The 21,058-nt window shown below is 40.3% G+C and overlaps 1 protein-coding gene across 1 annotated transcript; it reads left to right on the top strand.

Annotated features, from left to right (window-relative positions):
- The first annotated feature begins 1,204 nt into the window (after nucleotides 1-1,204).
- On the top strand, nucleotides 1,205-20,734 carry WDR1 (WD repeat domain 1). Its single transcript, XM_066185461.1, has 15 exons — nucleotides 1,205-1,409; nucleotides 1,690-1,811; nucleotides 5,668-5,758; nucleotides 8,564-8,711; nucleotides 10,138-10,318; nucleotides 12,208-12,285; nucleotides 12,950-13,030; nucleotides 13,149-13,382; nucleotides 14,205-14,294; nucleotides 15,165-15,319; nucleotides 15,942-16,029; nucleotides 17,048-17,158; nucleotides 17,637-17,810; nucleotides 18,911-19,055; nucleotides 19,348-20,734. Exons 1-15 carry the CDS (start codon nucleotides 1,394-1,396, stop codon nucleotides 19,455-19,457), a joined length of 1,824 nt encoding a protein of 607 aa, XP_066041558.1. The 5' UTR covers nucleotides 1,205-1,393; the 3' UTR covers nucleotides 19,458-20,734.
- The last annotated feature ends 324 nt before the right edge of the window (nucleotides 20,735-21,058 follow it).

The raw sequence follows: 21,058 nt of genomic DNA, 5'->3' as shown, positions 1-21,058 counted from the left end.
TAAAGGGGCAAAAGCACAAAGTAGCATGTATTTCAGGGGTTTCTGACAATTAGATGTAAATGCTTTGCCTTGCTGTATCATGCAGTGCTGATTGTACACGTCATTTATATTGCTAGCATTGGAAGGAGAAGAATCCAGTTTATCCGAAGTTATATAGGAAACACGAAGGGCTGTACGTGGTTCAGCTTAATTTAAACTGACATACAACCTGGCCTCAGGGGACAACTCAGGTCACAACCCAGCAGTTTGTAAAGGACCTCGGCAGCATCTGGAGTTGAATGGCGTAAAACTATAGGATATTATAATTGTAAATATATAAGGGATGAAGATAAGACTGATCTTAAGATCACTGTTGACAGGAATTGCCTTCCCAAGAGCTCTGTAAGAGGAACTCAGGGACCTGCACAGCTTCTCCCACAGGAGAGAAGGGACTACGGGGACTCCATCCCTGCTGACAAGGACGATGGTTCCCCAGCAAAACCAAAGCTCCGTCGTCGCAGTGGCGTAGGGCACAGCCGCGGTATGCCAACAGCTACCGCTGGGCACAGCCCGCACAGCCCCGCGCTCAGGTGAAGAGAGGCGCCGGGAAAGGGCCGGCAGCGGGAGCGGGGGGCCGCCCCGGACTGTTCCTCCACACACCCGCGGCACCCCGAGCCTGCCCCTGCCGCCGCACCCGAACCTCGGGGCCGCACGCGGATGTCCCCCCTGCCCACCCGGCATTCCCGCCGCTGTCCCCGCTGCCGGCCCGGCGCTCCCCTGATTCCCGCGGCTGTTTCTCCCGCCTGCCCGTGATCCTCGCGGATGTGCCTCCGCCCGCCCGGCATTCCCGGTATCCCCGCGGGTGTGCCCCCGGCCCGCCCGGAGTTCCCGGGACAGGGCGGTGCCAGCACACGCGGCCCCGCCCGCCGCGGTCCCGCCGCCGCGCACGCGCGCGCACCGCCCCGCGCACGCACCCGGCGGCGCCGCGGCGGGGAGCGGCCCCCGCGCAGGCGCGGCGCGGCCGAGGCCGGTCAGAGCCGCCGAGTGGCGCCCGCACGGCCCCGGCCCCGGCGCCGGCCCCGGCCCGGCCCGCCCTGCGCGCAGCTCCCCGCGGGGCGGGGCCGCCTCCGAGGCCGCCCCAGCGCGGCCCCGCCGGGCCCGGCCGAGCCCACGGCATTTCCGGGGGAGGGCGCGCGGCGCGGGCTGGCGGGGAGCGGCGCGGCGCGAGCAGAGTTGACTATATATGGTCAAAGGCAGCGGAGAGCGGCGCGCGGTGCGGGCGCTTCCTGGTTCGCGCCGCGGGGCCGAGCGGGGCTGAGCGGCGGCAGCGGAGCCACAGAGCCCGGCCCGGCCGTGCCCGCCGCCCTTCCCTGCCCCTGCCTGCCGCCGCCGCCGCCGTAACAAGTGGGCGAAGATGCCGTACGAGATCAGTAAGCTGGCGGGGGCGCCGGGGCGGCGAGGTGCCGGGCGGGGACGGGGAGCCCCGCGGGCTGCGGACCCTCGTGCGGCCCCGCGGGATGCCGCGGAGCCGCGGAGCCTCGCAGCTCGCTGACAGCAACAAGTGACGGCGGCTGCCGGCTGCGCAGGGCGTGTGCCGGTAGCAGGGAGGCATTAAGCGCCTTCCTTTTATTTTGATTTTTTTAATTTTTATTTTCATTATTATTATTATTTCTTTTCCTTTTATCCCCTTCCTCCTTTTATTTTTCACAGAAAAAGTGTTCGCCAGCCTTCCGCAGGTTGAACGAGGCGTTTCCAAAATTATTGGAGGTGATCCTAAGGGCAACAATTTTCTTTATACCAATGGAAAATGTGTCGTCATCAGAAACATTGATGTAATGTATCTTGATTTATTTTGCTTTCTAGTGTAAAGCTTTCGCTAAGTTTCATTTTGTCTCCCTGCCCCTCCTTTTACAGCCTGTGCTTCATTCAGGCTTGGTGATTTCAATCGAGGTCACAGATCCGTGATCAGCAGCAGGGGAATAAGTAGAGTGCATGACTCAGGCATAAAACCATAGGTAGGGACTGTAAAAATATGTAGAAAATCTCGGTAAAATGTGCAATTCTTTCCCTCTTAGCACAGGGCTTAAGAGATGAGAGACTGGTTTATTCTGGTTGGCCCTGTTTATCTTCTTAGGTATCACTATTATGAAGTTGAGTGCTGTGTTTGCCTAATAAATGAACTCTTTCTTCCTTGCTGTTTTGGACCCTTAGCCCTTCAGGGAAGCATGTCAGTACTTGCAAACCTGTATCCTTAAATTAAACGCGTTATTCTTCTTTCCCCCCACCCAGCCCCAACTCCAGGAATCAGAACAGTTATGAGTTGCTGGACTCCATGACAAGCTGGTTGCGAGTTCTCAGCCCTGCTCACAGGGAATTTTTCTCATCGATTAAATATTAGAACGCCCCAGTTAATATTTTCAGTAGTGGGGAGGTTTGCGTGGTTTTTTCCCTCTGGTGCTAACTAAAGAAATGTTAGCAGCTATTTGAATGATTTCTTTTCAAAGATGGCATCCCTTTGGAAAGTATGGAGGAAACGCTGCTTGTTTAGGCCATTGTCTTGCTACTGTTTTTTAAAAGTAAATTTCTTCGAAGTAGTTGCTTGTTTTTGAGAAATCAAATTCTCCCCTAGATTTACTTTCCTACTGCAGGTTTGGCCTGCAGTAGGAAGGGCTGTAGGGGGAGGGGCAGGACATACCTCTGGAATTTTTAGGTCGCCACAACAATGGATTTGTTTATGGCTGCTTCTGTAAATCACCTTTGTAAACTGAGCTGTTTGCCTGTTTTGTCTCACCACCCCTGCTATATTCAGGCATTTCTTCATTGTCATGCCATAATAGATAAATGCTACTAATAACTTAATTCCTTGCAGATTTCTTGATTGCTATCAGTTTAAATTCATCCGCTTAAAACAAAAGTAAGCTCGCACTCTGGTTTCAGTGTGTGGGTATAGTGTCTTTGTAATAGTGTTTTGCTCTTGGTATCAAGAAAAGTTCAAGTTTCTGAAACCAGAAGCCCCAGTTAAACCCTGTAATGGCACACAGTGTGATGAGAGAAGAGGGAAAAGCCACTCTGCTTACATTACAGTTTCTGACCAAGTAGTGAATGCTGACCTTCTCCCTTGCACTGTCATTAATGCTCTTCTGACCCCATTTTAGAGGTTAAATTGGAAGAAAGCTTTACCTGAAATTTGCTTTACCTGAATCAGCTCACAGAAGATTAGCCCAGTCCAAATGTGAGCCCCAGCATGAGCTGTAGGGTGTAGGGCCCATGGTGACCTGAGAACAGGCGAAGAGGGATTGTGGGAATTCAAATTCAAACTGTTTAAACTCTCCAGGGAGGGTGAGAATGGAAGTCACGAATGCTTCCGTTTTATGGTGCAATTCATGCCGGTATGCAGGCTTACCCAACTGACAAGGGAAGTTTGCTACTGTTAATAATTGACAGGTGACTACAGAATATATTGTAGCAGTAACACAAAAACTGACCAAAGCCGGTGCTATGGCTTTTGTGCTGGGAAATGTTGCAGTGTGTAACCTGACTTGCAAGTGTGTCCACTCTTAGTTAAGAGCCCTGCCTTCTTTGCATGATATAGAAGCTTCTGTAACAGCTTGCAAAAACGAAATGAAATGCTGGGGGGGGGGTCTGTGTGTAATCCCTCCATGAGCACTTCTCTAAGGGAGTGGTTGTGCTCTAATTAAAAAAAAAACAGGTCATCAAAATGTGGTGATCACCTTTCTCCTTAAGTCTAAAGCTATCTAGCATTAGCTAATCAGATGAATATAGCATTCAGGGTTAATGCTTGATCTTTGAGCATGATCTAGAGACTTCCTTTAACGAGAAGTAATTCTGGAGCAGTGCTGGAAAAGCTCTGTGAGAGAGACTAGTGATATTTTTAAGGTTTCATACTTCATTAATATTTTATCTTCATGGGTCTAAGACTACTTTAAAGCTTGGAACTGAAACTGCTCACTTTCATATGTGGCTCTGGTTTCAATGTTTGAAATAAGCCACATAAGCTTGCTGCTGGTTTAATGTAGGTTCTACATTTGTCCCAGCTCACACTATAATTTTCTCCTTAAATATCTTTTTAGAAGTGGTTTTTGGGGGGTTGGGCTTGATATGAAAAACATGCAAATTAGAAAAATAACTTTACAAGCAGAAATAATAGTACTGAATAAATTTATAATCTGACAGCCCTAACTTATTACCTGATTTCTGGAATCTATTTACCATATCTTAAATTTGGGTCTTTATCTTTCATTTAACCCTTTAAGTTAGTCTCTCAGCTTAGTTCCATGGACTCTTGGAAGTTCTTGCTGTAAGATAGCACCTACCGTGCCATTAATAACAACTTGTGGGGGGATTTGAGCTCCCTGAACATGCAGGTGATGCAGATGTAGAATAGGGAGAACATTATCTTCTCTTGCTCAGGTGAAGTCCAGTTGGACACAAAATGAAGAGGGATGTGCATGCTGTAAGTGCAGATGGTTATGACTTAAGTAGAGCTATAATGCACTCAGGCAATGCATAGAAGCAGGAATGAGAAAGAGCTCCTTTTTGCATGAGCAAGCTGTATTCTGTCTCCTGAGATGTAACAGTACTGCAGCAGCAAGAACTCTTGTGAGCAGGAGATTGCTTTCTAGCACAGAGCGGGTGTTTTAGTTTTTCCTGATTGGATGGCTGAGTCATACCATAACATCAGGTGGTTTTCTTGTTTGATTGAATAAATCTGTATTAATTATAGCAGTTAAAATGGAATTTTGTTTTCATCATATGAGTCAAGTTTCTGGAGTTGGAACAAGCCTGTTAAATGGTAGAAAAACATTTATACGAGTAGTGTATTACTGTTGTAGCATATATATATACTGTAATTGAAAAGGGCGCAGAATGACTTTTTATACAATTAATTTGAAAGCAGTTTTTTGCCTTGATGTCATTCTTTTTTGTGTGATGCCTCTATTGTATGACACTACTGATTTGCTGAGACACAGAGTTCATTTTATTTTCCAACCTGAAATGTCTGAAAACATAGTTTAGGCTGAAGAGATAAAATTATGATGGAGTGGCAGTGAATTTCTTTCAGAATTCCTGTACAACTCTTGATACCAGGTCTACTGGCTTTTTAAGCGGATTGCAGTTATCAAGAAAGAGCAAGCCTAGCTCATCTCAGTGGTTATTGAGTGATTTGTGGTACATGGTGATGATTAACAGCCATGTGTAATGGTTGACTGCAGGCTTAAGTTCCATACTTGACTACAGTAGAGTTTTAGATGTGTGCTGCAAAGCACAGCTCATATTGAGTATTCTGCTTGGGTAACTGCTTTATCCCAGGGCTAGTCCTAAAGAAAGAGAGCCAGATGTTCGGCTTGTTATTTTGGAGAGAGTTTTCAACAGGTATTTGAGAAGGTATTTTCAGCAGGTATTGGAGAAGAAAGGGTCCTTAAGAAGAAATCCTTTTTTTTGTGTCAGTTGTTAAAGAGTCCTGTGTTGTTTCAGTGGTACCAGCAGTGTTCAGCAATGTCTACCGCACTTCTCACTTTTAGGCAATTGCTTAATTTAAGCTGGAAGGCCAAGATTGAGAGAAGGGAGTGCAGGGAGAAATTACAAATTTTATTGTTGAATTTCTGATTTTATTCCTTTGAAAAGGAGGAAGTACAACTTTGTAACTTTTTTTTTCCTTTAAAACAGAATCCTGCAATTGCTGACATCTACACTGAGCATGCCCACCAGGTTGTTGTTGCCAAGTATGCTCCCAGTGGATTCTACATAGCATCCGGGGGTAAAGTATCCGTGTGCATGTGTATGAGATGTGTGGACAGAGCTGTTAAAGTTACTAGCAAAACAGTAGTAACACTTCGTGTGTGTATGGAATATGCACTCAATGGGATGTGCTTTGGTGGAATTATGTACGTGTCTGTGAAGGAGGAATGATTTCTGTCCTCTTTCCTCTAACCTTTCTCAGGCAGTGAGCTTAGTGACATTCTTGGTCTTTTTAAAATGTATTATTTCCATAAAAAAGAGAACCTGGCAAGGAATCCTAAATAGTGATGAAGACTTGTGTGAATGCAGCAGAGTGAAAAGTTTTTCTGAAATACAGGACTATTGTTTTTGAAGTTAATAAACTTTGATACCTTATGGGCAGGGGAGGGATTCTAAAACACTGTGTACTCCTTTCTTTTCTCTTTTCCCTTCTTCTTGACCAAACATGGCAACATTTATGACTTTTGTTACTTTTTAACCTGAACTAAATAAGCTTTTCTTGGCAAGTTAGCAGGGAAAGAGGCCGAGTCGCTGGTTCCATATTATGCATATGAATCAATAGTCTGAGCATGTGTAACGTGAATTTTTACAGTGTGAATTTCAGTATTATAGGAGTTTTTGACTGAAAGACTGAAGGAGAACTGAAACCCCTTTTTATTAGAAGCTTGCATCAAATAATTGATTTTTTTTCAGGATGACTGGTATACAGTGAAGAATATTGATAAACACAATACTGTAACCTGTATTTCTTGCAAAGATTTGCAGCTAAAATATATATTTTTTAAAAAAATTCATGCCATTCAATTAGAAGTGCTTCAGAAGCAAGTAATGTGTAAAAAAAGAGATATATTTTCTAAGTAATGTGTCAGAAAATAAATTATTCTGAATATGAGCCCCTTAGAAAAGGAGCACAGATTCCTTCAAAGTTCTTAGTAGAATGGGAGTATATAAAATGTGCTGTCCTTGGTTTCCTTCATATCAGAAAGCTATATTAGAATAAGTATTTTTGGAGTACTGGGGAACCTTCAAGAACACTGACAGCAGAGCTCTTTTTTCTTTTTTTTTTTCCTTTTTCTCACATTCTTGTCTGAAAGGGACCACAGCCAGGATTTTCTTGGCTCAGTCTTGTGTGTGGACCATGTGTCAAACTGAATACCCTCTTAAAATCCAATTTGCATTCTGTATTCTACAAACTTGGTGCTCTAGGTTTGTGCAGCACTTAATACTCGGAATAACTGTCTAATTTTTTCTTGTAGCCTTAGATTTCTAGTCCTTTGTAAAAGAACCGTAATAGATACTGTGGTAGAGAAGTATTTGGTTGATTTTTCTCAGATTTTTTGTCGTACCCAAGGGAAAGAGTTTAGGTTGCAAAATTTCCCTTAAAAAGTGTCTTCTGTATGTCGTTTATAAATAGTTTTATGATACTGCTGAGCATGGGGTCTGAAGATAGATGACCAGGCTGTTTAAGCTGTTTCTAAGTATAACATGTAAGATTCATTTCTCTGTTTATAAATCTGCATTAGCCATGCAGCCTGCATTAATACTTCATGTGCTTCCTGAGACAGACCTTTGGCAATTTGCTTTTGGCTTTTATTGTAATTTCTCTTATTGCAGTTGTTGCAGATGTAGTAATGGGAAATACTGCAAAGTTAAAGCTCTGTGTCTTATCTATTAAAAGATGGAGAAAATAATTAGATTGTAAAGTCCACATTAAAATTCTGCTTCAGTAACCAGTTCTTTCCGTAAAATTCTGAATCTGTCCTTTTAGCAGAAGTGAAGAAGATCAATCTGTGATCAGGTTCCAAAGATGCAGGGTGGCTGTATGTTTAAATTGAATTGTAAAGATGCACCAGTAAGTGGTGAACAGGATAGAAGCATTCTGCTGAGGTGAAAGATGCATGTTTTAGCACGTGGTTTATTCTAAGACAGTGGCTTTTTTGAAGGGTACAATACACACAGACTTTGCTGTGTGGATTTCATTAGAGATTGTAAATTTGTCTGTGTGTAGAACAATTCCTCCGGTTACAATCCTGCACCACAATAATTGCTCTGAATAGCTCTTGGGTTTTACAATACTCAGTGGAAACAGTGAGCCAGAGAGCTTTCATTATCTTAAGTCTTAAATTGTTAACTGCTTGTGCCATGTCTGCTGCTTTTGACATTTCTGTTCCTGAATATTCTGTTGCATTCCTGTCTAGTATTCCACATAGTGCAGGCATCCACACCATTAAGTGTGTAGATGCTTCTGTATAGAAAAAGTACACTGATGTGCATGAATTGAGTTCTGTGTACGGAAATCTCTTTGTATGCCGACATATGCCTGGTATTTGTATGCAGAACAGGTTTCCTTTGAAGGTACAAACTGTAGTGCATCAACCACTGTTCACCGGACTGCTCCCTTCTTGTAGGTGTAGGGTGGCTTACTTCCCAGTGAAGGGTCAGTGAGCTGTCTTGTAGCTGCTGGGTGGGGGGCTGGGCTGGTTTATTCTTTGTGTAACAGATACTTAGCACATACCAGCTGATAACATTCAAGTTCCTACTCTCCTACTGTGCAATTTTTTCACATGTCTGCAAATGATTTCTCTGTTGTATTTGGTGCTGCATGTCTTGAATCGTAGGATCTGGTTAAAAACCTGATTTATTGAAATGGATATAGTCTTCAGCATTCCTAAATAAAGGGATTTGTAGTAGTTGTAATAGGCTAAGGTAGTAGGTCCCTAGTACAAGTTTTCAGTGTAGCTGAAAATCTGTACTCTAGCAGATTGATGAGTCATGTGACTGAGTCATGCTGGAACAATAGTTATATTCTATTTTATTCTGACAGATGTCTCCGGAAAGCTGAGAATCTGGGATACTACACAGAAGGAACACCTACTGAAGTATGAGTATCAGCCATTTGCAGGAAAAATAAAGGACCTTGCATGGACTGAAGACAGCAAGAGAATTGCTGTGGTTGGAGAAGGAAGAGAAAAGTGAGTAATTCTTTTGTGTTTGTGTGTGTGTTAATACATACATACATACATACATGCATTTACTGTAAACCTCTACATTCTCACAAGGCAAGTTCCTTGCAGAAAGCTTTTAATTCTTCAGTGGAATGAAGTCATTGCGTTTTCCCTGTCTTGACTTCCGAGTTGTGCTGTTCTGCAGCAAAATTTTCTATGCAGTGCTTAAAGCTGTAAATTAGTTAAAAATGCAGTTCTGTTACAATTGCTTAGTTTAAACATTGTATAGCACTTGTTTCTTAGAGGTAGGTGGGTATTACATTCAAGGGTAGCTGTTCAGTGGATTTTTTTGTCAAAATCTGATAGGTTAGGAAGGCGAAAACAAGATTTTTTTTTTTCCCTCTTCCTTCACTTATTGGACTCATGGTCTTATTCAGTTGATTGAATAACAGTTAAAAAAAAAGTGTATCTGAATTTTCTCCTTTGGCAACATGTTTATATTTTTAGGCCTTATTATGGTGGTTCAGTGAAAGGAACACAGGCAATTGTCCTCTATCTGACTAAATGAGATGCCCGTTTTGGTTTGTGTCCTCCATTTAATGTTCAAAAACTGTCAGAGCTATTAAAGCAGAGTCCAGACCAGGTAGCCTTATGCCTAAAGGGCTGAAAAGCATTGTGTGGTGCTGTTCCCTGGCCCCCTGCACCATTTTTTAATCCCTGTCATGTACTGTGTCCTTGAAAGAGATTTTCTGTCCTCCACTGCTCCCTCTGTGCCCATCTGCCCCTGGGTAGATACAATGTGAGTTTGCTCACCTCCTGCAAAAACTTGGCCAGCTTCCTGTTAGGTGGCTGCACTTACAGTCTAGAATATTGTTGAAGGGACTCTAAAGAAGGCCCTTCAAATAGCAATGCTCTGGCAGTTTAGTGCCTCAGTATTGATTATACTGGGGGGGGTTTTTTAAGGTGATTTAGAGTAAGAACTGTCAGAAATACTTTTAAAACTCTTCTTCCTTAAACCTTTTAAGTAATAATATTTGTAAAAGTGATGGTACCCAATCTAGGCTAAATAGTCAGATAACTGAGATCCAAAGTCATTGTTATCCTAGCTTTCTGCAGTCTGTTGTGGCTAGGCAGATGGAGTAATTTACTGCTTTCTTTTATAAACCAACAGTCTTAGTGAGGAATATACATTTGATCTCTGAATTTTAGAAGCTTTATATGCAAAACCTGATTGTTTGTCCCCTTCAGCATTCTAATCTATTGAAGATTAGAATCTCTCACCAGCAAGATCGTATATAGCCTTCAGGGAACTATGATGTGCTTGCATGAGATTAATGAGATGACCTAATTTCTTTTCTTTGAGAGCACTCAAATCTGCAGTTTGCAGATGTTCAAGGAGTTAATCTACACATAACTTTTATGAATTGTAGTTATTGTGTGCTTTTCTAACTAGATTTGGAGCAGTGTTCCTGTGGGATAGTGGCTCTTCTGTTGGCGAGATTACTGGGCACAATAAAGTGATCAATAGCGTGGACATTAAACAAACGAGACCGTATCGTCTGGCAACTGGCAGTGATGACAACTGTGCTGCTTTCTTTGAGGGACCGCCATTCAAGTTCAAGTTTACACTAAGTGTAAGTTGAAGTTTAGATGTGGCTCTGTTAAACTGTGCAGTTTCCAACAAGCTTGCAGTTATTATCACAGCTAGCTCTAATAGCAGAAGTTCTCAGTTCCCCCCTTTGAAGCATGGCTGGTGTCAAGTGGCTTTCTTAAAACTGTGTATAACCAAATGTTCCTCTCAGGCCAAGAAAACCAAAATAAATGATGGGTTTAAAAGAGAACCTGAAACACTTTTTCCAATATTTTTTTTTCACTGTCACTAAGGCATGGAAGCTATGGAAGTAGGCTGTTTTATTGGTTGTATTGATGCTTTCAGAGCTCTGTTTCTCGGTGCACATGTGTATAGAATTTCTTAAAGCTTTCCAAGGTGCATGATTCAAGAAATGTGGTGATTTTAATAGAGTTTTCCAGTCTGATAAAGAGCGCTCAAATCTGAAATCCCAGGGCCAGTTAAAAAGGGTGAGTGTAGATGTTTGAAAGCATAACATCAAACGTGATTTCTACTTCATCGAATGGGTAGTAACTTGTGTGGTCAGCTTTCTGTTTTATGTTCTTTTTAACTTTGTTTCTTGTTCTATGTGTTACAATCTCTTAAATGAAACAAAGGCTGGAACTACCACAGCCAAGGTATTCATTGTTGCTTAAGGCCAAAGAAAATAAAAAGCCGCAAGCTCCTGCAGCTGTTTTGATGGCAGTAGATCTCTTGCCTCAAATAAACTATAGCTAAGACATTGGATGTTATTGCAGTAGTAGATTCAAAATGTTTATTTTATATTTTAGTTTTTAAAACAGCGTAGTAAGCCTTTTATTTTCTTACACATGAGCCTTGAGTAGTCTTCATGTGCTGACTTTAATAAGGATTCCATTCCAGTTCTAGAAAAGGAATTGTTTTGAGCTCTGCGATCCAATGAAATGATGTAGTTGCCTAATATAATTCTGAACTTAAGCTGATACTTGCATTTTGCTAAGCTGGTTCTTTTGGAACTCTGAAGTCCAAATTGCTTGCCAGTCCTGCTTTAGACTGGTATGTGATGCAGTCTTCCTTTTGAAGTGATATTTGGGTTGATATATGGGATTCTGATGTGGGCTGTTATATGGTTTAGATCAGAGCCTGCAGTATCATAAGGGGGCAAAGAAGTATAGTTAAAGAAAGTAGGTTAGAACCTGCCTTCCATAATACTAAGAATAGTCTTCCAATTCTCTCTGCTTGGGAGCTTTGGCCTCATTGTGGTGCTTCCCTATTTAACGTGTGTTTTCTAGTTTGCGTGGTTTGAATAGTCTCCTACTTGTAAATAATCTATTTGGGGAGCATACATCAGTCTTGCCTCATTACTTCACAGTACTACCATTAATGTAGTCTCCCAGAAATGGAATTTCAGTGAAATAGTAATGTATTCCTCATGCCTGTGCCTTTTTAGGGGGGGTTGGGTTTTTTTTGTTGTTTTTTGTTTGTTTTTGTTTGTTTGTTTTTTTGCAATAAGAAGGATAAAATACTCTTTTGTGTATAAAACTCACTGCACAATGAAGCAAGAGTTGAAATCTGGAGAATGTTGCAGAAGAAGTCAATGACCACTAGGGAAGAATCTGGTGTTTGCATGTAGGCTGCATCTAACTTTTTTTGTTACTTATCCCTGAAACTGGGTAATCATTCTCCTGATATGCACTGGTTTGTTTTAACTACATCAGTAATGATGTCACAGTGTCTTCCCTGGACTGTTTTTGGTCCCCATGATTCTCTTCATATAGAGGCTAAACTTGCCTCGTAGCAATTCTCTACAGCAAGCATCTGCTACACAGCTTATTTATATTTCACATGTAAGAGAACTTCATTGTTTCTAGGTTGTCTTGTATGTAAAACAGTCTGTTCTTTTTTTGTTTGCTGATTCTTACTTTTTTTCTACAGGACCATACACGGTTTGTGAACTGTGTGAGGTTTTCTCCTGATGGGAACAGGTTTGCTACAGCTAGTGCAGATGGGCAGGTAAAAAAACAAGGAACTCTTTTTATATCGATTTTAGCATGAGAAGAATTTCTTGTGCATTTTGGGAATAGGATTAGTGTTGTAAAATCCATGTTGCTTCTTTTTTTATGCTACAAGTTCAAACTTTCAACTATCCTCCTGTAAATCTGTAATAACCAGACTATTCTTGCTTAGGTTTTTTTCTCCATTCCTTCTCCCTAGCATTCCCCTACAGGTTATTTTTGCAGGAACATGTTGGACTTTTGAAATATGTGTGTTATGATCCTGAGAGGTCTAGCTGAAATAGTGAATTCACAGATAGCAACCTAGCTCCATGTGTACTCCCTACTGATAAGGGCAGGTTGACAATGACTCTTAAAATAGCTGGGTTGTCCCTCTCAGAGGGCAGACTCCCATGACAGCAGTGCTAAGCAGCTGCCATCACAGCAGGAGTCTAAACTGTAACATCTTCCAGAATTTCAAATGTCTGGATCCAAAGTACAAGGGACTTGCTGTGATAATTTGCAGTTTTTATCTCAATCGTTTAGTCTTAACTATTCAATGCAGCAGAGCTTGTGCCTCTCCTTAAAAAGGAGTCTAGTTTACCAAAGTATCAGACACTATCTTGAGGTTTTTTCTATTATTCCTTTTCCCTTTAAGTTGTATGTCTATGTGCTCTTTTAAGATTTTTGTCTATGATGGGAAGACTGGAGAGAAAGTGTGTGCTCTTGGTGGAGGAAAAGCACATGATGGAGGTATTTATGCTGTGAGTATCACTTCGTTTGTACAAATGATCCGTAGTGTTTCATTACACAATTAATGAACTGCAAAGTCTTGGATTAATAAATACATTTACTGTCTTGTGGTGACATTTGTTTTTACAGATTAGTTGGAGCCCTGACAGCAGTCAGTTGCTTTCTGCTTCTGGAGATAAAACTGCTAAAATCTGGGATGTTGGTGCTAATTCTATTGTAAATACTTTTAACATGGGATCAAACGTGTTGGATCAGCAGCTGGGTTGCTTGTGGCAGAAAGACCATTTACTGACTATCTCCCTGTCTGGTTATATCAATTATTTGGACAAGAACAATCCAAATAAGCCTTTACGTGTCATAAAGGTAGGTTAAAGTTCTGTTACTGCATGGGTTTCTGCAATAAATTACTTAGTGATTGAAGTTGTCAAGATGGAATGGTAGCTATTGAAAAATAGCTCTGTTAAATTAGCATTGCCATATGAGCTGTGTGTGACTGTTTCTGGAAGTCATATGAATGAAGAAGTTACTATTTACATGTGTGAGACTGCTTTGTGCAAATACCCAGACTGATTATTTCACTTTAATTAATGTTATCAACTTATCTTTTGTTGGAGCTTTTAAGCATTCTTGAGATGAGAAAAGAAGTACAGTGTAGCTAGCAAGCTACCAGTGATGTCTCTTTCTCCCAGAACTAGTGTATTGTGGACAAGGTGATTAAGGTTACTGTGCAATCGAACTTTAATTTTAGGATTTAAAGAGTTCACTGACACAAGACTCTCTCTCACGGGAGCTTACATTTTTACATGAACTAGAACCAACGTCCCAGTTTTTTGCCATCACTGCTATAATTCTGGATGTTGGTGTGGGTACATGACCGTCTTTAGTCCTCTTCCCTGAATCATAAAGTGCCTGAAAAGCAGTGATGAAAAGGCTATGAAGGTATTTTGGCTCATCAGGCTAATAAGGTGCTTATTGTTTCTCATCAAGGACATAGCAATAGCAGTGCTATAACAGTTAAATTACTGCACTGTAAAATAATGGTTTTTATACTGGGTGACTTCAAATGCTTGTGAATAGCATGTGGTTTTTTTGGTTTTTTTTTTTTGAATAACCTATCATTCTTCTCATAGCTGTATGTATATGTTAAAAATTGCTCATCAATAATAACATATGTCCCATTCACAGGGTCACAGTAAATCAATTCAGTGTCTTACGGTGCACAAAAATGGTGGAAGGTCTTATATTTACTCTGGAAGTAATGATGGTCATATTAATATCCTTTGAATGATAGTGATGCTTATTCTAGTCTTATAGTCTGAGAGTGTTCATTAGGAGAGGTAAAAAAAAAACAAACAAGCTTTGCCAAAGACAAAGTTTATTGGCCACAAGTGAATATTTTGTCTAAAGTTTATTTTGCTTTCCCCTAATAATGTTTTACAGGCTGCCTTCACACTTTCCTGCTAAAAACAAGCCAGCTCTTAATTTTCAGTTCTTGCTTCTTCATGATAGGTAGCTTGACCGTATGGAGGAGCAAGTAACTATATAAATTAGCCTCTTGTAACATCAAGAAACAGCAGTATGTATTTTCCACTTAGGACAGAATATGCATAAAGTTCCATTTCCAGCATTCTGAAGCTTATAGTTACAGTTACAGTCTTTTATCCTGGCATTAAATAGTGTCATGTTGGCATAAACTCTTAAAAATACAAGTCTTGTTTCTTTTCAGACCTGTAAGACAGTGTGAGTAGTTCACACTGATGCTACCACATACAACATGAGGGAAAGTCAGTGTTATTTTACTAAAATACTTTAAAAAGTATTTTCCAGTCTCAGGCCTAATGCTAATTATTCCAGTATTTGCTACTCTTAGTGGTGGGTCATTTAGCTCACTGCAGAACATCAGAGTTTCACTTAATAATATTATGAGGTTGCCCATGAAGCTTGTAGAGTCTCCATCCCTAGAGATTCACAAAACCTTACAGAATCCTGCAGCCTGTTGTTGCTAACACCAATTTGAGTAGCAGGTTGGACTAAGTCTCAAGAGGTCCCTTCTAACCGTACCTGTTCTCTGAATTTTAACTTTATATGGTGTGGAATCTGACTGCATCAGAGTCTTCAAATGTTCCTTAATTCTATTATGCACATTATTGGGATTCTGAAACTGGAGAGAATGATGGCTTTTCTGGGAAAGGCCACACAAATCAGGTTTCTAGGATGGCAGTGGATGAAATGGACCAGCTGGTCACCTGCAGTATGGATGACACTGTGCGCTATACCAACCTTACCAAGAGAGATTACAGGTTAGTTAAAGTGTTGCCTTTTATTGCAGTGTAATTGTTTTACAGCAAGATTGTTGCTGATTTTATATGGTAAATATAAATGCTGGAGTTTATTTAGGTTTTATGTTACCATGGAAACTGTAGAAATGATTACTGTACCAACCTTGTGCTTTTTTCTGACAATGAGAAATGTATCCCAGGCTTTTCAATTCGTTTTATCCCTTCCATGGGTTAGATGGAGACCTATCTTGTATTGGGTAACATAGTTAGGAGCTGCAGGAAGGGTGTCTGCTTTGTGACTCATAAATACCCAGGGCCAGCGGGGACGAATGTGATTAGAAGGAGTGGGACACAGGCGTTTCTTCATGGAAACCAGAATTTAAAGAATCCTTTTAAGATAATGTTAGTTTAAACTGTAGTATAGTAACATTGACTTTCATTTCAAAGGTGTACTACCTGATCAAGTTAGTAAACACAGAACAACAGGAAACTTTGCAGATTAGTAGATAAAAAAATTAAGTTATGCATGTTCCTGATGACTAGTGGGTAATTATTTGAACAGGCAATTTGGAATAATAGATATGGAGTAATTTCTTCCTGCTTTGTCCTTCCTCCTTCTGCACCTTGGCACTTCCTCTTCCAGTGGCCAGGATGCTGTGAAAATGGACGTTCAGCCAAAATGTTTAGCTGTGGGTCCTGGTGGTTATACTGTAGTTTTATGCATTGGACAAGTAAGTATTAACGTGGATTATCAACTATTGCTGTGCTAATAATGCCATGTATGGTAACATTTAGTTATTTAGTGTGGGATTGCCTTGCACATCTGCAGAATTTCCTAATAAGACCTATAGGAAACTTAATTCAGCAGGATACTTGATAGCCTTGTCTTTTTGCATTCTGTACCAATTTCAACATTTATGTATAGATTTAAATTTCAGAAAGCCCCTTTTGTGGATGCATCTGTGTTTGTTATCAATACAGCTTTGTGCTGGAAGGTTAAACCTCAGAATCACTCTTGTCAGATCTGTTCAGTGACATGACTTTGGCAAAAGGATGTTTTTCTCCTGCATTTTATTTTTTTGCAATTAATCCAACTAACCAATTAACTAGTGCTGTTGTACAGCATAAGCAGCTCTAGCTTGCTGGCCACTAGTATGCAGATCACAGAAAACTTGACACTTCCCCAAGGCTCTCTTGTATCAAAACATTATTAACTTCTAATGTTTATGCTTTCTGCATGGGCGTTGCTTTTGTGTTTGGGACATTTAAGAGTGTTGTCCAAACCTGCTTTCATGTGAGTTAATCCCAGTTAACTATAGCATAGAACTGGATAGGAAATAACCTTTAAGGTTTAACACTGCAGCATTAACTTTCTACTAATTTGGTCCTGCCTCCCCTCCCTTTAACAATGAACCAGGAAGTGAGTAAGCATTGCTAAAAATACTGGTTTGTCCATGTTTATTTCATGTTCAAACCAAGTGAAGCAAAGCTGAAGGCAATGGAGAATGCCCTGCACTACGTAATTTAGAACACGAGTACTCCAGTACAGCAAATTAGTTAGTCACCACATGTAGACATTTCTTCATTATTTTTTTTTTAAGAATGAAATTGTTCCCTTAAGATGAGAATACAATAAACTTCTGAGCAACCAGAGGGGATTTGTATTTATGACTAAGCAATGTCGCTTAGTAATAGTTTTACATTAGATACTTTGAAGAAGGATCTTACTTTCTGGTTTTCTACTTACAGATTGTCTTGATGAAAGATAAGAAAAAATGTTTTGCGATTGATGACCTTGGCTATGAGCCAGAAGCTGTAGCCATTCACCCCACAGGAAGTACAGCAGCAGTGGGAGGAGCGGTAAGGTTGCACTTCCAAAAACTATGCTACTTTGAGCACTGGGGCAAGTAACAGAAGCATTTAATAATAGTAGGTGTGTTGTGTTGAGAAATGGTAGGTGACCATATGTAACAACATCAGTACTGTTAAAGTAAGCTGTGTGTATTTGGTGTTCCTGGGCTTTCACTCCCCAGGAACTGCCACGATTGTGTCCTAAAGTATATTTCACTTCTTTTTTAATTGAATCTTCTTTTCTGTTTTTGCTGTTTTGAAATTGCTGAATTGTTTTTACCCAGTGTGTTCTTGAAGTTGGCAAATTCTAGAAAAATGGGTTTATTTCCACACTTTGTGAATCGTAGCCAGCATAAATGACAGTTATCTAAATCTTTTCTTACATAACCACTACCAGACAGAATTAATGCAAAAAGTTTCAGAAATTTGTCTTTCTATTGAAAAATAATTTTTCTACCTTTTCACCTTCTTTGCTGTTAATTTGCAGGATGGAAATGTCCATTTGTATTCAATCCAAGGAACCTCTTTGAAAAGTGATGATAAGACTTTGGAAGCTAAAGGTCCTGTGACTGACCTGGCATATTCTCACGATGGTGCCTTTCTTGCAGTCTGTGATGCAAACAAAGTTGTCACTGTCTTTAGTGTTGCTGATGGCTATGCGGTAAGAATTGTTGTAGTGAGAGTTGTCTTTGTTTGAAAGCAAATTGACTGACAGCTCATGTCTATATCTGTTGTAGCTGCTGAGGCCTAATTATAAATCCTTGGTGTGAATTTGATGTTTCTGTGACTGTTTGCCTGCTATTTTGGGTTAGTACTGGTGTTTACAGCAGCCTATGTGAACCCTCCAGATTGTAGAAAAGTTGAGGAAATGTGCAGCATGGGTAGGCTGCTGGTAAAACACTGAAACCCACCTAATAACAAATGCTTAGTTAAAAAAGGGAAGGAGCTGGATTTCCAGACTAGCAGTTGTTAAGTGCAAAGAGTTCCTTGGGGTTTGCTGAACTATTAGTTTGTTAGTTTGGGTTTTTTTAAAAGGAAATAACAAAATACATGCCATGTCTGTTAGAGAATTTGTGTTCATTTCTGTAAAATGGTCAAGAATGCAGGCTCAGTTTGATAAGGATCATGCAGTATGCTAAAATTCAGTGAAGTAGATAAAGCAAACTTGGCAGTAAAATTCTGCTGGCTGTGGCACACGGTTCCATGGTAAGCACTAAGCAATGAAAGGGATATGCTATGATAGGGCATCTTGCTTTATCTGCCAATCTACTGTCTTTTAACCAAAAACCAAAAAATGGGGCAAATTGCACTTTTCAGTCCAAGCAGTCACTGTGTATCAGCCTGTAAACTCCTTAAACTTTGACTAAAACAACACTGAAGTGAAAACACGGGATGGTGTTCCACAAAAAACATTTCTTTTTCTAAGTAAAAATTAAAAGAATTTTGCCTTGAAAAACATCTGTGGGATTATTTTAGAAGCCTCTAAATTGCATATGCACTTAACAGATCAAGCTTTCATAGAAAAATGCCTTAGTGGCCATTTTACAAAATGGGTTTGTGTTTTATTGGCCTAAGTATTTAAATAAATTTCATAAAATGAAGCCACCACTTAGTTTGCTTAGTGCATCCATCTGCACCTCAGATGTACCTTGTCTGAAGTTTTGCAGTTGCTTGTTCTGATGCTGCACATTGAAAGCTAGTGATTTCCTGAAGTAGCTTTAACTACTGGAATAACCCTTGTCTCTCTGATTTTTCAAATAGGAGCATAATGTCTTTTACGGACACCATGCAAAAGTTGTTTGTATTGCATGGTCACCAGACAATGAACACTTTGCTTCTGGGGGCATGGACATGATGGTATATATTTGGACTGTGAGTGATCCAGAGACCAGAGTCAAGATACCAGGTATGTTTTCTTTAACATATTACTTTTGAAACTTGCTAGTAGTTCTTGAAATCCAACACTGTTCCTGTTTTCTAGACTAAAGGTAAGCAGGCTTTGAATGTTCCCAAATTTAGCCTTTTTGTTAATCTCTATCTAGCCAGACTAGCTGGAATTCTTCTGTTAATTTTGTAGTTACTTTTAAAATACAGCACTAATATTTAATGCATAATAAAATCATATTTGGAATGTGCTGAAGTTACCTTGTCAACCCAGCCTTCCTAATTCTTTTCTGTTACTTTGCACTGCGATACAGATGCTCACAGACTACATCATGTAAGCGGCCTGGCGTGGTTGGATGAACATACTCTGGTAACAACATCCCATGATGCTTCTGTTAAAGAGTGGTCTATCTCCTACAATTGAAATAAGCCCCCTCTTTGGAAGGACCTAATCAGGGACTAGAACTACTGCAGTGGAACATAGCATTTCTCTTAAAAAATCTGTATTGGCCTCTGGGTCTGCTGTCATATCCTCATATCTTTACAGGGTGTTCATATCTGTAATTAAATGTACTTTGAAAGCTTTAGCGAGTAACAGTTTGCACATGAAAAGCACTTAAATTATGTCTGGAGCTTAACCTTTGTGCTGAACATTCCAGAGGCAACAGACAAACAAGTTGGTGTGCAAGGTTCAGGCACAAAAGTTTCAAACTCAATCAGTTCTTTTCTAACCAAGAAACATAAGACTGTACAGCATGAGAGTAATACTTCTCATTTTTTCTAATTACAGAACATTTCTGTACTAACAGTCATAGTAAGAGTATTTAGTTGTGGTCTGAAACCAATCAAGCTGTGTGCAGCTACTGTATATTGCTTTGCTTCTCTATACTGCACCAAACTGTTGCCTCAGATTTTCTCCTCCAGATAAGAAGATGGGGTACATACATAATAAACTTTTTATGTATTTCATGTCAAATCTTTGTGGTTTATTTTAAGGTGGAAGTGTGGGATTTTAATGTACTTACTGTTGTGGGTATAATGTTTACAAATAATCGTTGTGGCAACTTGTTGCTTCAGAAACACAATTGTTACTTTCATGAATTAAGACTGTCTCATCATTTCAGTGTCAGAGAAAAGAAATCATTCTGTTTCAAAGATTAAAGATATTTTCTGTTTGAAGGAGGAGAAGCATGTTATTGTTTAAAAAATGCAGTACTTCTACCACCTTTTGGAAAATACAGGAATTAAACAAAGTGAAGTGTTGTTATGACTTGAAGTGATTTTTGAGAAGATGGTGTTTGCTCAGTAAGTTTTATGCCTTTGCATGTGCAGAACAGTTGCATGAAAGCGTTACCTCATGCGAAGAGATCCTGATGTTGTGTTTAGCTCCCTTCTCACACTCCAGAATACATTTAGATTTGAAGCTAGCAGTCCAACAAGGGTGGAGGAGGACACTCTGATGCAAAGTAGTAGAAAGATCTGTTACCATCCCTGATGGCCAAAAAGAGTTGTTGCTGTCTAGAACCTTGAAAGACTTAAAAAAAATTTCTCTGCTAAGTCTCTAACACCACCACCACCTTTCCAGTTGTCTTTGGGTTTTATTAAGCTTTCCTTTCTGTGTGGACTCGTGTGGTTTTTTTACCAATCATATTTCTAATGACACTAATTATACAGCAAATAAAATGCTTTTGCTGCTTCTCATACTGTGGCCTATTGCTCAATTGCTGAAAAAAATTGCCTTGCAAAAATGAAATGTTGCTGAAACATCCTTTGAAAAGGAAAAAATGTTGATTTCTTCTCAGGAGTGGTGATCAGAATGTCTCGGAGCCTGCAAACCTACATCTACAGTGGAACAGTTGACAGATTTTTATTTTCTTCTAAGAAGTGGAATATTTTGCACCATGGGTTCTTTGTGTTTACTGTGGCTCTGTCTTAGCAGTCTTGCATGTTATTGTTACTAACAATGCAAGCACAAGAGAAGGTTTGGAAAAGGGTGTGTTTGATATTTGGCTTAAGATGCAAATG

This window comes from Chamaea fasciata, unplaced genomic scaffold (genome assembly GCF_029207755.1).
Source record: "Chamaea fasciata isolate MVZ Bird 193981 ecotype frontalis unplaced genomic scaffold, bChaFas1.0.hap1 SCAF_6, whole genome shotgun sequence".
Classification (NCBI taxonomy): Eukaryota; Metazoa; Chordata; class Aves; order Passeriformes; family Sylviidae; genus Chamaea; species Chamaea fasciata.
This window is presented reverse-complemented; position numbering and strand designations above follow the sequence as displayed.

Coding starts and splice junctions, on each gene's coding strand:
- WDR1 (XM_066185461.1), top strand. Junction 13,031..13,148: donor ATGATGGAGGTATTTATGCT/GTGAGTATCACT, acceptor TTGTTTTTACAG/ATTAGTTGGAGCCCTGACAG. Junction 16,030..17,047: donor TAGTTTTATGCATTGGACAA/GTAAGTATTAAC, acceptor TTCTACTTACAG/ATTGTCTTGATGAAAGATAA.